The following is a 13,215-nucleotide window of genomic DNA, read 5'->3' on the forward strand; positions in this document are numbered from 1 at the left end:
TTAGTTTATGGCTTGGGATGCTCCTGGGTTCCAAGATGAAACTGCCTCCTCCTTACCTCCCTGAGTCTGACTTGGTGGGTTCTCAGGAGCCTGGACTTGGGGTCAGAAGCCTCCTCGACGTCTTACTTCCCTGACATACTGTCCAGAACAAATTTCCCAAAGTCGTTTCTCAGCGCTTCTCCACCTTGTCCATTTGCTCCCTGTAGTAGACAGAATAAAATTCTGGACAAAGATGTCCACATCCTAATCCCCAGAATCTGTGAATGAATGTTACCTTACATGACAAAAAGGGCTTTGCAGATGTGATTAAGTCAGGGATCTTGAGATGGGGAGTGTTTGGGGCTGAATTGTTTCCCCCCAAATTCATATGTTGAAACCCTAACCTCTAGTACCTCAGAATGTGTTTGTGTTTGGAGATAGGGCCTTTAAAAAGGTGATTAAAGGACTTCCCTGGTGGCTCAGCGGCTGCCGATGCAGGGGCCACAGGTTCAAGCCCTGGTCCGGGAAGATCCCACATGCTGCGGAGCAACTAAGCCCATGCGCCACAACTACTGAGCCCACGCACCACAACTACTGAAGCCCATGTGCTCTAGGGTCTGCGTGCCACAACTACTGAGCCCGCATGCTGCAACTACTGAAGCCTGCACGCCTAGAGCCTGTGCTCCGCAGCAAGAGAAGCCACCGCAATGAGAAGACCGCGCACCGCAACGAAGAGTAGCCCCCGCTCGCCGCAACTAGAGAAAGCCCGCACGCAGCAACAAAGACCCAACGCAGCCAAAATTAAAAAAAAAAAAAAAGTGATTAAGTTAAAATGAGGCCATCAGAATGGGCCTAATCCAATCTGACTGACGTCCTTATAAGAAGAGGAAATTGGATGCACAGAGAGACACCAAGGATGTGCGTGCACAGGAGAAAGACCATGTGAGGACACAGTGAGATGGGTGCCACCTGCAAGCCAAGGAGAGAGGCTTCAGGAAAAACCAAACCTGTCGGCGGCTTGTCTTGGACACTAGCCTCCAGAACTGTGATAAAATTAATTTGTTTTTTAAGCCACCAAGTCTGTGGCAGCCTTAGCAAAGTGACACAGGGTGATTATGCCGGGGGTGGGGGTGGGAGACATAATCACCAGGGTCCTTATTTTTATTATTTATTTATTTATTTTTGGCTGCATTGAGTCTTCGTTGCTGTGTGCAGGCTTTCTCTACTTGCGGCGAGCAGGGGCTACTCTTCGTTGCAGTGCGCGGGCTTCTCATTGCGGTTGGTTCTCTTTGTTGTGGAGCACAGGCTCTAGGCGCATGGGCTTCAGTAGTTGTGGCACGTGGGCTCAGTAGTTGTGGCTCACGGGCTCTAGAGCACAGGCTCAGTAGTTGTGGTGCACGGGCTTACTTGCTCCGTCGCATGTGGGATCTTCCCAGACCAGGGCTCGAACCCGTGTCCCCTGCATTGGCAGGCGGATTCTTAACCACTGCGCCACCAGGGAAGTCCTCAGGGTCCTTATTAAAGGAGGCAGGAGGATCAGAGATAGAGAAAGGAGATGTGACAACAGAAGCAAAGGGTCAGAGTCAGAGATTTGAAGATGCTACACTCCTGACTTTTTTTTTTTTTTTTTTTAGTGACTTAAAACAGTGATCATTTGTTATTTCCACTCTTGGCTTTAAAGATGGAGGAAGGGGTCACCACGCGAGGAATGCAGATGGCCTTTAGAAACTGGAAAAGTCAAGGAAACATCCTCCCCAGGTGCCTCCAGAAGGAACCAGCCCTGCTGACACCTTGATTTCATCCCCAGAAGACTCATTTTGGAGTTCGGACCCCCCAAAACCATAAGAGAATTAATTTATGTTGTTTTAAGCCACTAGTTTGTGATAACCTGTTACAGCAGCCACAGGAAACTAACACCCACCCACTCCAATTACTGCCAGCTCAGTATTGTTTTCTAAGAAATTTACTTTAAAAAATGTGTGACCCAAGCCCCTCCCACCCCTGTAGCTGCCCTTCATAGCTTTGTCTCAGGAAGCCTCCTGATCCCACTGGCAGCAAGGCCTTTTCCCAGCAGATATCCGCAAGATCATTAATGTGCGATACCTCAGATGCCTTTTGGGGTCCTGGGCACAGACAGCCCAGTGTGGATGGCTTTGTGAGGGGTTTGCTGGGCTGCGGGGAGAGCCCTCCTCACATCCTAGACACAGGCTGCCATTCTCTGCACAGGATCAGGCTCACATGTCACCGGGGCCAGTTCTGGGTGTGGGAAGGGCAAGGTCCCCAGGGCAGAGGGGCAGCTCCCAAGGCCCCCAAAGTAAAGCTGGAACAACTGATAACCTTCCAGCAGCATAACAGACTGAGTCTGTCTTAACGTTATCTTGCTAATTTTTGTTCCCAATCAACAAACTGCCAGTGTCATTGGCTTCCCTTCTTCCTTTCCTCCCCTCTCGCCTTACATCTGAAGGAGGGCTGGAAGCCTGCCTTTCAGGGAGCCTATTCTTTTCCTTTGCCTTAACTTCTCCTGCCTGGTTAGGCTGAGGTTACGGCAGGCAGTGCCATCTGTCCCCATCTTGTCAGAGACCTTGGTGTTTCTGACCCACAGGGGTTGAGGTCAAAGGAAGAGACAAAATAAAAGCAGGTAAAGGGACAAAAAGGCAGAAGAGGATTCTGGGGGTGGAGGCTGGGGGGAAGCCCCCAGGCAACCCTGGCAAGAGGCTCTGATGGCTCAAGATGGCGGGACCTGAGTTCTACAGCAGGTGGGAGTAGGTGGTATTGGGGTTTGTTTCTTTTTAGCTTAAGGTATGTTGGCTTAGGGGCGGGATCCTATCCCTAGGTTAGGGCTAAGGGGGATCTTAAGAATCAACTTTCCCAATTCCCTCATTTTAGAGGCAGAAACTGAAGCTCAGAGAAATTAAATGACTTGCTCAAGGTCACACAGTTTTTTTCAGGGCAGCACCAGGCCTCAGACCAGGGTCTTCTAAATCCTCACTGGGTCTCTTCGCTCCCCAATGTTCGAGGTCCCCTGGGAGTAGGAGGAACTGGAGGAAAGAAGTGGGAAGAAAGGGGCATGTTCCTTACATTTCTCAGTTCAATTTTACAAATTTATTTTATTCAGCTTGGAAAATGAATACAAATCCCTGGGTTTTGGGGGGATGGGGACGGGCAGGAAGAAGGAAGTAGGAGTTGAGGCAAGGTTATGAGCATCACAGTGGCTGTCTCACGTCCACGTCCAGGTCCACGTCCCTGCCCGGGGAGGGGTCGTGGAGGTTGAGCAGGGAGCTCAGGTCCGCAGGAACACCATGGTCAGGAGGCCTGGAGAGGGGAGGAAGAGCAGGGTCATATGTGTAGCCCGCCGGCTCTGTACGCCCTCTTTCCAGCCCCCACTCCCCTCTCTCTGGGCCCGGATCCCCTACCACCACCGTGCTCACCCAAGACGTAGGCTGCCACCAACTTCTGTCCCAGGGAGACGTGAAGGATTTGGGGCAGCTGGCTGCCAAGTTCATCCTGCAGCGGCAGCAGCAGGAAGGCCACAGAGACTGTGCCCATCAGCAAGAAGAGGAGGAAGGAGCTGGTGGCCAGGTGCGGGAGGGGGTCTGGGAAACAAGGCCCATCAGGAGCTCTAGCCTCCACTCCTGCCCAGCCCAACGCCCTCCAGGGAGGAGGCTGAAGATGGAAGGTGTACCCACTTTCTGTTGGACACCGGAAGTGTCCTCTCCTCCTTGGAGCCTTCGTCCCCACAGCCTCAGGAAACCCTCTCCCCTCTGGTCCCTCATCATTCGTTTTCTCTCCTCAACTCTGCCTTGATTACGGGCTCCTGTGTATCTGTGTGCCAGGCAGGGACCTCTGTCTCCCACAACTTGGTACATAATTGCTCAACCCGGTTTCTTATTTATTTTTTATAAATTTATTTATTTATTTTTGGCTGCGTCGGGTCTTTGTTGCTGTGTGAGGGCTTTCTCTAGTTGCGGTGAGCGGGGGCTACTCATTGCGGTGGCTTCTCTTGTTGCGAAGCACGGGCTCTAGGTGCGCGCGCTTCAGTAGTTGTGGCACGTGGGCTCAGTAGCTGTGGTTCGCGGGCTCTAGAGCACAGGCTCAGTAGTTGTGGCGCACGGGCTTAGTTACTCCGTGGCGTGTGGGAATCTTCCCGGATAAGGGATTGAACCCGTGGCCCCTGCATTGGTAGGCGGATTCTCAACCACTGCCACCAGGGAAGCCCCCGGTTTCTTATTGAACTGAACTGAGCTGACACATGATGGGAAGTACTGAAGTCAGAGCTAAAGGAAGAATTTTTCTCTTTAAGTGGAGGCCAGAAACCAAGGAAACTGCAAAGTCTGCTTTTTCCCTAACCTGATATAAAATCTCAACTCCTAGAAATGTTTCCACCAAAAAGCAAAAGACTGAAACGGAAGGGAATTCCCTGGCGGTCCAGTGGTTAGGACTCCACTCTTTCACTGCCAGGACCCTGGATTTGATCCCTGGTTGGGGAACTAAGATCCTGCAAGCCAGCAGGCACAGCCAAAAAAAAAAAAAAAAAAAAAAGACTGAACAGGAAGACCTCTTCAACTCCAATTGAGCTCATCTCTAGGGTCATGCTAGGTCCTCCCTCTTTACAGAACTCAAGAATTCCCATCCCTAAACTCACTCTCTGGGAAGTGCTGAGCCGTGGGTGGTGCTGTCCAGGAAGGAGGCTCTGGGTGCGGCGTTGGGTCAGGCTGTCCCTGAAGCTCAAGGGGGTACGCTGGGGCCCTCAGAACCGAGGTGATGTCCTTGCGCCCCACCACTCGGCCATCTGTTCCCTCCTCAGACAGCTCAATGCGGAAGCGGTCCTGGACGTCATAGTGGCTGGGATTGGGGGCCACGTGGCGAATCACACTGGTCCCAAGAAAGGAGAGCGGCCCATTGAGGGGCAGTGAGAGGCAGTGATCCAAGAGGATCCAGGCCCCACCCTCCCAGGAAACTTTCCCTTAGGGACACAGACAGAGGGTGGGGTAAACAGGTTGAAGAGGACCTGGTCTGAGGCTTAAGCCATGGCACAGTAAATCAGAGAAAGGTGGCAGCGACCCCTGGCTTTCATAAGCCTCCCCACCCTCTCAACTCACATGTCAATGCAGGACTGAGGCTTCACATATCCTTCCGCGTCAAACACTGTGTATTTGGCAGGTGCTGTGCACAGGACTGAGGGGAAAAGGCACACAGACAGAGACCGACTATTGCCTCAGACAACCTGCACAAGCCCTGCCCATGGAGTCCCCCCTGCCTTCTACCCCAGGGCTGGACATCCGACCATACTCATCTTACTGCTCCAGCCCACCCAGCTCCCCAATGTTCTACCGCCAGCCCCCAATCCCTAGCACGAAGCGCCCATCCCCATCACCTCGGAAGCGAAGCGCTGCTCCCGTGGGGTTATAGAGGGTCAGCAGCTGCCGAGATCCACTCCGCTGGTCCGCCCTGAATACTAGATCCGGGGGAAAGACGAGGACCGGGACAACAGGTCCCGAGGGAGGAGGGGCGCCCCGGGACCCCCGCCCAGGAGCCCCCGGACCCACCAGCTCCTGGTCCTGGGGCGCCCCACGGCGCATGCAAGCTCTGGGCGGTGGAACATCCGAGGGCAGAGCTCAGGGGACAGGGCCTGGAGTATAAAGCCGAGGGGCGAGAGGGGCGAAAGGGAACGGGATGAGATCGTAGGGCAGGGCCTGGACTGATGCCGCCGCCGCCTCGGAATCCCGCTAGATGAGGGCCCCGCAGGCCAGGCGCAGGCCCCCCAAACCCTTCCTCTCCACAGCTGTGCCTTAGGTCCCTTTAGGCCCCGCCCCCAAGCCCTACCTCGAGGGTCACGCCCACCCCGTAAACCCAGCCCCTCCCGGCTCCCAGCCCTGGCCCTAGTCTTCAGCCCCAGTTCCCGATCTCCATAAGCCCAGCCCCGCCCCGCCCCTTCCGGGCCTCCCAGGGCACCCGCTCCTCTCTTCGGCCCAATTCCGCTGGCCGCCGCGCCCTCTTCCGGAGTTGCCCTTTCCGTCTCCTGCTCTCCCGAGACCTGTATCTGTGCCTCCGATCCCTCCCTGAGCTCTGGCCCGCGCTTCTTCAGGCTTCCGCCTCCGAACGGCCGCTCGCGCTATGAAGCTCACCTCTGGTCACAGCACCTGCCAATCAACCTGTGGCCGGACCAGGGCTGCCATCTTCCCGGCAGACCATTTCTGCTCTTCCGCCGTACGGCCTCTGTCATTGGCCAGGACGGCCTCGTTTCAGCTCTAAGTATACACCGATTGGTGCGCCTAAAGAGGTGATTGGCTTGATCCCAGTGACGTAAAACTTTACGAGCGTCTCTGGCTAGAACGCTAATCCTGGAATAGGTCGGGCGGCGAGGTCGGGCGGCGAGGTCGGGGGGAGGGGCCCGGGCGAGGATGGGCGTCAGGCTTTGTTCCTTTCTCCCCACTCTGAGGCCGTCCAAATCACTAGAATCACATCCCACAAGGGAACCCTCTTTCTCCACTTCAGTCCCAGGTTCTCCTAGATGCTTCCGCAGCAACGAAAGCCGTTTTCTGTAGTACGAGTTGGAGGTTGCTCCCAGATGGACTCGGTTCGTAGCCCGGGGCACTTCTCTTGATTCCTTCCTGCACGTAACTCATATTTGAAATCACTCATATTTGCAGAGGGAATCAGTATTCAGAATCTTCAACTCCCCTTACAGACGAGGAAACAGCCTCGACAAGGTGAAGAATCTCACGCATTTGGTTAGCAGCGGAGCAAAACAAAGTTACCTGAAAGCCTTCTCTAAGCACCCTATCAAATGTAGAATCTCCCTTTGCCTGTCCTCTTATCATGCTTTTGTTTTCTTCAGAGCACTCCTAGAGCTACTTGACATCATGTTTATTTTAGTTTCTCTCTGCTCAGGTAGAATTTACTCTCCTGTCCACAAGAGCAGCGACTTTGTTTTGTTGTATTTTCAGCACCGAAAACAGTGCCTGCCATTTGGAATGCCCAAATGAATGAGTGACTTGGATGAACTTCTGAGCTGAGATCTGACTGAAGTTAGGAAGTGAGCCAGGAGATGTCTGCGGCAGAGAATTCCGGATAGAGGGAACAGCAAAGACAAAGCCCGGAAGCAGGTGTGTACTAGAAATGGCCAAGGAGCCAGTGTGATGGAAGAGATTGTAAGGGAGACAATATTCAGAGATGAGATGAGGTGGGAGGGAGGACACAGATCACCTAGAGCCTTAGAGCCCACAGTAGGACTTCGGATTTTATGCTGAGACTGATGGGAAACTATGGAAGAGTTGTTTTAATTCCTTCTTTTTTTTTTTCTTTTTGGCTGCCCCAGGCAGCTTGCAGAATCTTAGTTCTCCAACCAGGGATTGAACCCCGGCCTTCAGCGGGGAAAGTGCTGGACTGCCAGGGAATTCCCTTAATTTCTTTTTTTTAAACAGCTTTATTGAGATATCTTTGACATATAAAAATTGTATATATTTAAGGTGTACAACTTGATGTTTTGATATATGTAGACATTGTGAAAAGATCACTACAATCAAGCTAATTTACATATCCATCACCTCCACATAGTTACCATTTTCTGTGTGTGTTGAGAATTTTGAGCAAAGGGGTGACAAGATTCGACTTACATTCTTCTGTATAGTAACTGTTGAGTTTAATGAATGAATAAAAACAAATCCCCGAGAGGAGCACCAAAACCATACAAATGGAGATGTGACCCCTTCCTCAAGTCTAGAAACATTTATTTGGATAAGAAAGGGGTCCATAGGGCCAGTGTCCGAGGCTGGCCTGGGCTCAGGCTTGGGATCCAGCAGCCTGAACAGTCTTGGAGGGGCACCTCTTGCTGAGGTTGGTGAGGATCTGGTGCTGGGTGGGCCGGTAGAGAACCACGAAGCTCTCTGGAGGAAGGATCGGACCTCTGTTTTCTTCCACCTGGCCCATCAGCAGATAACTGATTCCTAGGGAAGAGGAGGAAGGGATTGAGAGTTTGTGTAACTGAGACCTTATAGATATACCCCCTCATCCCAGTCCCTCAGATTCTACTGCCTCCATCATTTTCATGAGGCTAAGTCCCCCTCTACATTTTCCCACATCTCTGTTACCTTTCTTCATGGGGGGGCACTGCTTGCAGGGCACATAAAACTTCAGGGAGGTGTCAGTGGGGGGAGAGGGCAGGTCCAGGCCTCCGGTTTTGTAAACACCAGTGAGATTGACAGTTACTGTGAGGCCCTCCCCTGGGCCCCGAACCATGGACTTCATCATTCCTGTCACCACTGTGGGAGAGAGAGGGAGAGGTGAGGAGACAGGAGGCCAGGGCAGGGCTGGAACCAGAAGGAGGGGGCCTTTGGGGACAGGAGGGGAGGTTAGAGGAGCTGGAAGGGCAGAGCTGGGGGATGGGGCTGCTTACCCAGGTCGCTGTTACAGAAGTGGCTCTGCAAGGTGCCTGTCCGCCGGCACTGTTTTGGGCAGGAGACACTGGATGCATCTGGTGGGGGGGGGAGGGGGGCACTGTTTGTGGAGAGTAACCTACCCAGCAGGTAGGAAGGACCACTTTCCCCACAAAAGCCTCATTGCTTTGAACTTGTTCAGAGCTCTATCCGGCTTCGTGTCCCAGCACCCAGTACCAGCCATTAGCACAGAGGTGGCACCCGTGGGTGCTGTATTGAATGAATGAATGAGCGCAGTAAGGAACTCGGATACAACTCCCTTCAGTCTGCGTCCGCTTCCTCTGCCTTTCCAGACTCACCGGGGCCCACCGGAGTTGCCTCTGCCTTAGGCGCGGCCTTCGGTTTCTCCTCAGGTGGGACTTCGGACTTGACTTTGGGCCCGGCTCCGGGCTTGGGGCCCGGGCCGAGGAGTGGGGGACTCGGCCGGGCGTCCTCCCCCGGGCTCCGGGCTGGCCCTCCTTCGGTGGCGCCCCGCGGCAGGGTCCTGTAGGAGGCCGAGAAGCCGTCGGCCGTGACGCTGAGGTCCGAGACGAACTGGACGAGGAGCTCGTTCCCTTCGGAGGAGATGGGACTGCGGGCGCGGGGCATTGGGGGCATTGGGGGAGGTGTCAGGCGGGCGGCGCATGCTGCCCCCTACCCAGGCCGGCGGCCTTTTCACCTCTGCCCGTCGGTTGTCTGCGTTAGCTTCCCGATTTCGCAAGCCCCACTCGCCTCTCCATCCACGGACCCCAGGCCTGGCGTCAAGCCTCGTTTTCTGCCTGGGCCGCTACCCGCTCCGCCCACCCGTTTGGGGCCGGCAGGTTCTCCTCCTGCGGCTTCAGCTCAACCCCGCCCCTCCCACCAGCAGCGCTGTCCCCCCCGCTCCCGCACCAGGCGCGGCGGAGACGCCCGGACGCCGTCACCCACCCAGGTGCCGCCCCCTCACCCCGGGGCTGTGTCGCCGCAGAACTTCCCCAGCCGCTTGGCGTCGTCGCTCACGGCGCCGTTGAACACGCTGACCGAATCGTAGCGGCAGTAGGAGTCGGGCTCCAGGTCAAACTTCCCGAAGGTCAGTGAGATCACCTGGCGGCGGGGCAGAGGCGGAGGCTGCGCGGCGGGACCCCGGGCAGCCGAGGGAGCGGAGCTCTCGCCTCTCACCTCCTCCGCCCGGCCGCCGCCTCCGGGACGCTCGCCGCGGCCTCCTCGCTCACCTCCCGCGTGCCCTCCAGCCCCCCTCTTAATGCATTCACACCACAGCTCGGAGGAGCACACACATCCACGGGGGCTCCGCAGTGGCCTCGGTCGCCGTAGTCCGCAAGGTCAAGTCCTGGCTCATTCTCCAGGAACAGACCCAGAATCCACCTCCACCGCCACCACACACGCACACACACACACACACACACACGCACGCGTGCGCGCGCCAATCAGTGTATATATCAGCATCGGGTACCTCGCTCTCGTAAGGTTCGTCACAGTCGTAATTTGATATTTTTTGTTTGGGTGCAAGCAGGTCTGGGTCTGTTTTTGCTCCCCACCATGGCAAGCTCAGTGCTCGGGACATTGTAGATGTTCAATAAATCTTTGCAGGCTGCATACTGGAGGACGCCGCCTGGGTCCCCGAGGGCAGCCCGGGCAGGGGGTCAGTACCTGGTCCGGGGGCGCGATGATGTGCCAGGAACAGCTGATGCCCGGGGGGTAATCGGACTCGGGCCAGTTGGGCGTGGTCAGGGTTCCCTGGGCCTTCTCCAGCCGCCCCCCGCAAAATTGGTGCTCTGGGGAGGGGAGAGAGGAGTGGGGGTGGGGGCCGGTGGAGACCCTCGGTCAGCTGGAGGAGAGCTCTAGGCTGAGAGCCCGTGCAGAAAGCTCCGATGTCTGGGTCTCGGGATGATGGGGCGAGAAGAGAGGGAGGAAGAAGGGGGGTAGGTTAGCAGAGATGGGGCTCGGAGGAGCGGGGCTCCGGGAGGTCTTGGACCGCGGTGGGGTAAGTCTTGGACCGCCGGGCACCCAGGCGGGCGGTGGTAGGGGGAGGAGGAATTGACTGGACACGCTCCCTTCTTGCCCCTCCCCCTGACCCGAGGCCACATCGCGAGGCCACATCGCTCCTCTTCCCCTGGAAGATCCCATCTCCCCGGCCCGGCAGAAAAGTCCCCGTCGCAGCTGGAGAGTCCCCATGTTGTGAGGGTGCTCTCAAATTGGGGCACAGCCCCGAGGCCCCCTTGGGGAGGTCCCTCCTTAAACGTTTTAGGGGAGACTTCTGCCGCCAGGAGGGGGTGATGGGACCGCAATCGGGAGCCCCCGGGCTGGGTGTAGGGGGCTCCGGGTCGGGGGAACCTAATCCCCCAGCCCGGGGGTGCCCCCTCGCGCCCGTCTGAGGGAGCCCGATTGCGGACGGGGGCGGGCAGTTACTCACCGTCCCAGTAACCCCAGGCCGCCCATTCCACCCGCGGGTCGGTGACCCATTTCCGCCTCGCGCCTGGGCGGGGGCCTGGAAGAGGGGGTGGGTGGGAGCGGGAAGGGGGGGAGAGAAGATGGGGAGGAGGGACTGAAGGGGCGGTTAGTGAGGGAAAAGGGTAAGGGAGATAATGGGGGTCCCAGGCTCTTGGGGTGGAGGTTAAGGCTAGGGTGGGGCCTGCGCCGGGGGCGGGGCCAGGAGAGGGGGACGGCGGAGGTGAGGGAGGTCTCACCAGTGCCTGAGGTGGCCCGCCCGCTGTACCAGAGCAGGAAGCCTCGTCCTCCCGTGCCCTCGTCCGATGTCATCCTCAGGGTCACCTGGTTGCCGGGGGCGACTAAGGGCGCTGGCCGGAAGGTCCCGCAGAAGCGTCCGAGCCGCTGGCCTGAGGTTCCAGGCCCGGCAAAGACCTCCAGAGCGTCATAACGGCAGGAGGGGTGCAGCTCCAGGTCAAAGACTCGGAAGGAGAGGGACACAGTCTGGCCCTCAGGGACCTGATGGTGGGGACAGGGTCGGGGACCTGCAAAGTCAGGCCGGACACAACCAGGCACAGGGCCCCTCTTTTTCCCCAAGCATTTCCTACAGAAACTGGGCCTGAAGCAGAGGGGGCCCCATCAGGATGCAGAGCAGAGGGCTTGTGGCTTGTGCAGGGGACAAGACCTGAGGTCTGTGGAGAGACCAGAGGGGATGGGGATGAAGCTGGGAATGGAGAAGCAGGCTCGGAGTTAAGGTGTGAGGATGCTTGCCACGTGTTACTGTGGGCACCGATGCTGTCAGTGACCAGAGGGGAGGGGGCTGGGACTTCCCCAGGGAGAAGCGGCTGGGCCTGCCGGGAGGGGGGTTCCCTTAGCGGTCTGGCTTCTGGCTGCCTGGACCCAGGCCTTGGGGAGACTTGGACAAGGGGACGGCGGCCAGAGGGGCCTTCTCACCGTTATCGTCCAGACGCACTCCTTATTGGCGGGGTAGAGGTTAGGGAAACCCTCGCTTGCCAGGTAACCCGACTCCCCAGTCACATCCCCTCCACACAGGAACACAGGTCTGGAGAACAGAAGAGAGGTCAGGCCTGAGTGGGGGAGTAGTGCAGGGACTGGGGTAGGGCAATGAGCATGGGGGCGCCAAGGAGGGCAGCCAGGGGGATGAGGGAGGGAGGCCCAAAGGATCCGAGGCGGCCTCAGCCAGCCGGGACGGGACTGGGGTGGGAAATACTCCAGCAGAGAATCAGGAAAAAGTGGGACCAGCAACTTGGCTGTCCCTCCAGCCCCTCAGAGTCCCCACCCCCACCCCAGCAGGAATTCCCGGAATCCTCCTCGGCTCCCCTCCGTCATTCTCCCCCCTGGCCCTGCCTGGCAGTCAGGGCCTGGAGCGGCCTAACTACTTCCAGATGTGGACACAGCCTCGAGGTGGGGGGGTGAGGGGGCGGGGAGATGAGGGAGAAGTAGCAGCCAGGGCCCTGCGCTCCCAACCTTTGCCCTGCTCCGGCTCCAGCTAACTACTGCGGTGACTGACTCCCACATCTCCCACTTGCAGCCCCCTCTTCCCCCCACAGTCTCTAATTCCCTCCTGGAATCCAGATGTCCAGCTACCAGGCAAGTTCAAGGTCTTGGTGCTCTCAGGTTCCATGGCGGGGCCAAGGGTCTGGATAGGTGGGGAGACTTGAAGGGCAGAGGACGGAGGGTGGAGGAGTGGGGAGCAGTGGTGACCCGCAGGAGACAGTGGTCTTGCAGCAGGGAAGCAGGACTTGGGGGCCAGAGAAGGGTGAGGGCTGTGGGAGATCTGGTGGGGAGGGTGTGTTAGCAAAAGAATCTACAAGATCCACAGGCATAGCCCCCCAGGAATCAGGGATCTGAAGTTCACTCAAGCCATCTGGAAGGTGCCGAGAGACCTACCTGGTGTAGTTGGGGCTCTGGCCCTGGGTGAAAGGCAGCAGCAGAGCCCAGGCAGTGAGGAGGGGCCCCAAGAGGGAGGCTGTGGTAGTAGGCAGCATGGCCCGAGGGAGAGGCGCTGGGGTCCTCAAGACAGAGGCAGCAGCTGAGTGTAGCAGCGGCAGCGGCAGCAGCAGCAGCGGGGATAATCAGTGCCAGATGAGGCAGCCTTGGGCGTGTGGGCGTGGGGACTGGCCAGTGGGGCGGGCGGCGGGGAAGGCGGGACAGGGAGAGAAGAGCCGGGACAGTGGCGATTCCAGGGGCCTTTCTAGGTCCAGGACACATAAATACTGACCCAGTGTGGGAGCGGGGGTGGAGCAATGAAGGGCAGAGGGAGCATTACTGGACCAGGCAGTCCAGTAATGTCACCTGGAAGCCCACTCTGTCCAGTGCCCGAGCATCCTTCCAACACAGCCTCGGGTCCTTCCTGGGGACTCTCCAGCCCACCCGT

At 57.4% G+C, this 13,215-nt stretch overlaps 2 protein-coding genes and 1 long non-coding RNA gene across 6 annotated transcripts; 1 reads left to right on the forward strand and 2 right to left on the reverse strand.

Moving 5' to 3' along the window:
* Positions 1-3,066: 3,066 nt before the first annotated feature.
* MOSPD3 (motile sperm domain containing 3) lies at positions 3,067-6,191 on the reverse strand. Of its 3 annotated transcripts, none has more exons than XM_036827670.1 (6): positions 6,105-6,191; positions 5,354-5,608; positions 5,079-5,154; positions 4,622-4,851; positions 3,408-3,572; positions 3,067-3,291 (listed from the first exon to the last, which is right to left on the reverse strand). In XM_036827670.1, the coding sequence occupies exons 2-6, from the start codon at positions 5,556-5,558 to the stop codon at positions 3,260-3,262; spliced, it is 708 nt and encodes a 235-aa protein (XP_036683565.1). In that variant the 5' UTR covers positions 5,559-5,608; positions 6,105-6,191; the 3' UTR covers positions 3,067-3,259. The 3 variants fall into 3 exon arrangements, with proteins under 3 accessions (XP_036683565.1, XP_036683568.1, XP_036683567.1); XM_036827673.1 differs by having other exon boundaries at positions 6,014-6,147; XM_036827672.1 differs by lacking the exon at positions 6,105-6,191 and adding an exon at positions 5,932-6,055.
* Positions 6,121-7,352, forward strand: LOC118882106. Its single transcript, XR_005016662.1, has 3 exons — positions 6,121-6,259; positions 6,927-7,085; positions 7,298-7,352. It is a non-coding gene; the product is annotated as an uncharacterized LOC118882106 (long non-coding RNA).
* Positions 7,353-7,684: 332 nt separating this feature from the next.
* PCOLCE (procollagen C-endopeptidase enhancer) lies at positions 7,685-13,046 on the reverse strand. Of its 2 annotated transcripts, XM_036824745.1 has the most exons (10): positions 12,729-12,965; positions 11,772-11,880; positions 11,078-11,336; positions 10,804-10,878; positions 10,041-10,165; positions 9,340-9,476; positions 8,714-8,985; positions 8,375-8,452; positions 8,070-8,240; positions 7,687-7,925 (listed from the first exon to the last, which is right to left on the reverse strand). In XM_036824745.1, exons 1-10 carry the CDS (start codon positions 12,824-12,826, stop codon positions 7,762-7,764), a joined length of 1,488 nt encoding a protein of 495 aa, XP_036680640.1. In that variant the 5' UTR covers positions 12,827-12,965; the 3' UTR covers positions 7,687-7,761. The 2 variants fall into 2 exon arrangements, with proteins under 2 accessions (XP_036680641.1, XP_036680640.1); XM_036824746.1 differs by lacking the exon at positions 10,804-10,878 and having other exon boundaries at positions 7,685-7,925; positions 12,729-13,046.
* Between the last annotated feature and the right edge of the window lie 169 nt (positions 13,047-13,215).

Source organism: Balaenoptera musculus, chromosome 15 (genome assembly GCF_009873245.2).
Source record: "Balaenoptera musculus isolate JJ_BM4_2016_0621 chromosome 15, mBalMus1.pri.v3, whole genome shotgun sequence".
NCBI lineage: Eukaryota > Metazoa > Chordata > Mammalia > Artiodactyla > Balaenopteridae > Balaenoptera > Balaenoptera musculus.

Excerpts from the sequence above, each read along its gene's own strand:
- PCOLCE (XM_036824745.1), bottom strand. The coding sequence starts at position 12,826 with ATGCTGCCTACTACCACAGCCTCCCTCTTGGGGCCCCTCCTCACTGCC. Across the intron at positions 8,986-9,339 it reads TGCGGCGACACAGCCCCGGG|TCCCATCTCCTCCGAAGGGA; the intron begins GTGAGGGGGCGG and ends CCGCGCCCGCAG. Across the intron at positions 8,241-8,374 it reads CTTCTGTAACAGCGACCTGG|TGGTGACAGGAATGATGAAG; the intron begins GTAAGCAGCCCC and ends TCTCTCCCACAG.
- MOSPD3 (XM_036827670.1), bottom strand. The coding sequence starts at position 5,558 with ATGCGCCGTGGGGCGCCCCAGGACCAGGAGCTGGTGGGTCCGGGGGCT. Across the intron at positions 4,852-5,078 it reads CCTCAGTCCTGCATTGACAT|TGTGATTCGCCACGTGGCCC; the intron begins GTGAGTTGAGAG and ends TCTTGGGACCAG. Across the intron at positions 3,573-4,621 it reads GGCTCAGCACTTCCCAGAGA|ACCCCCTCCCGCACCTGGCC; the intron begins GTGAGTTTAGGG and ends CTTGTTTCCCAG.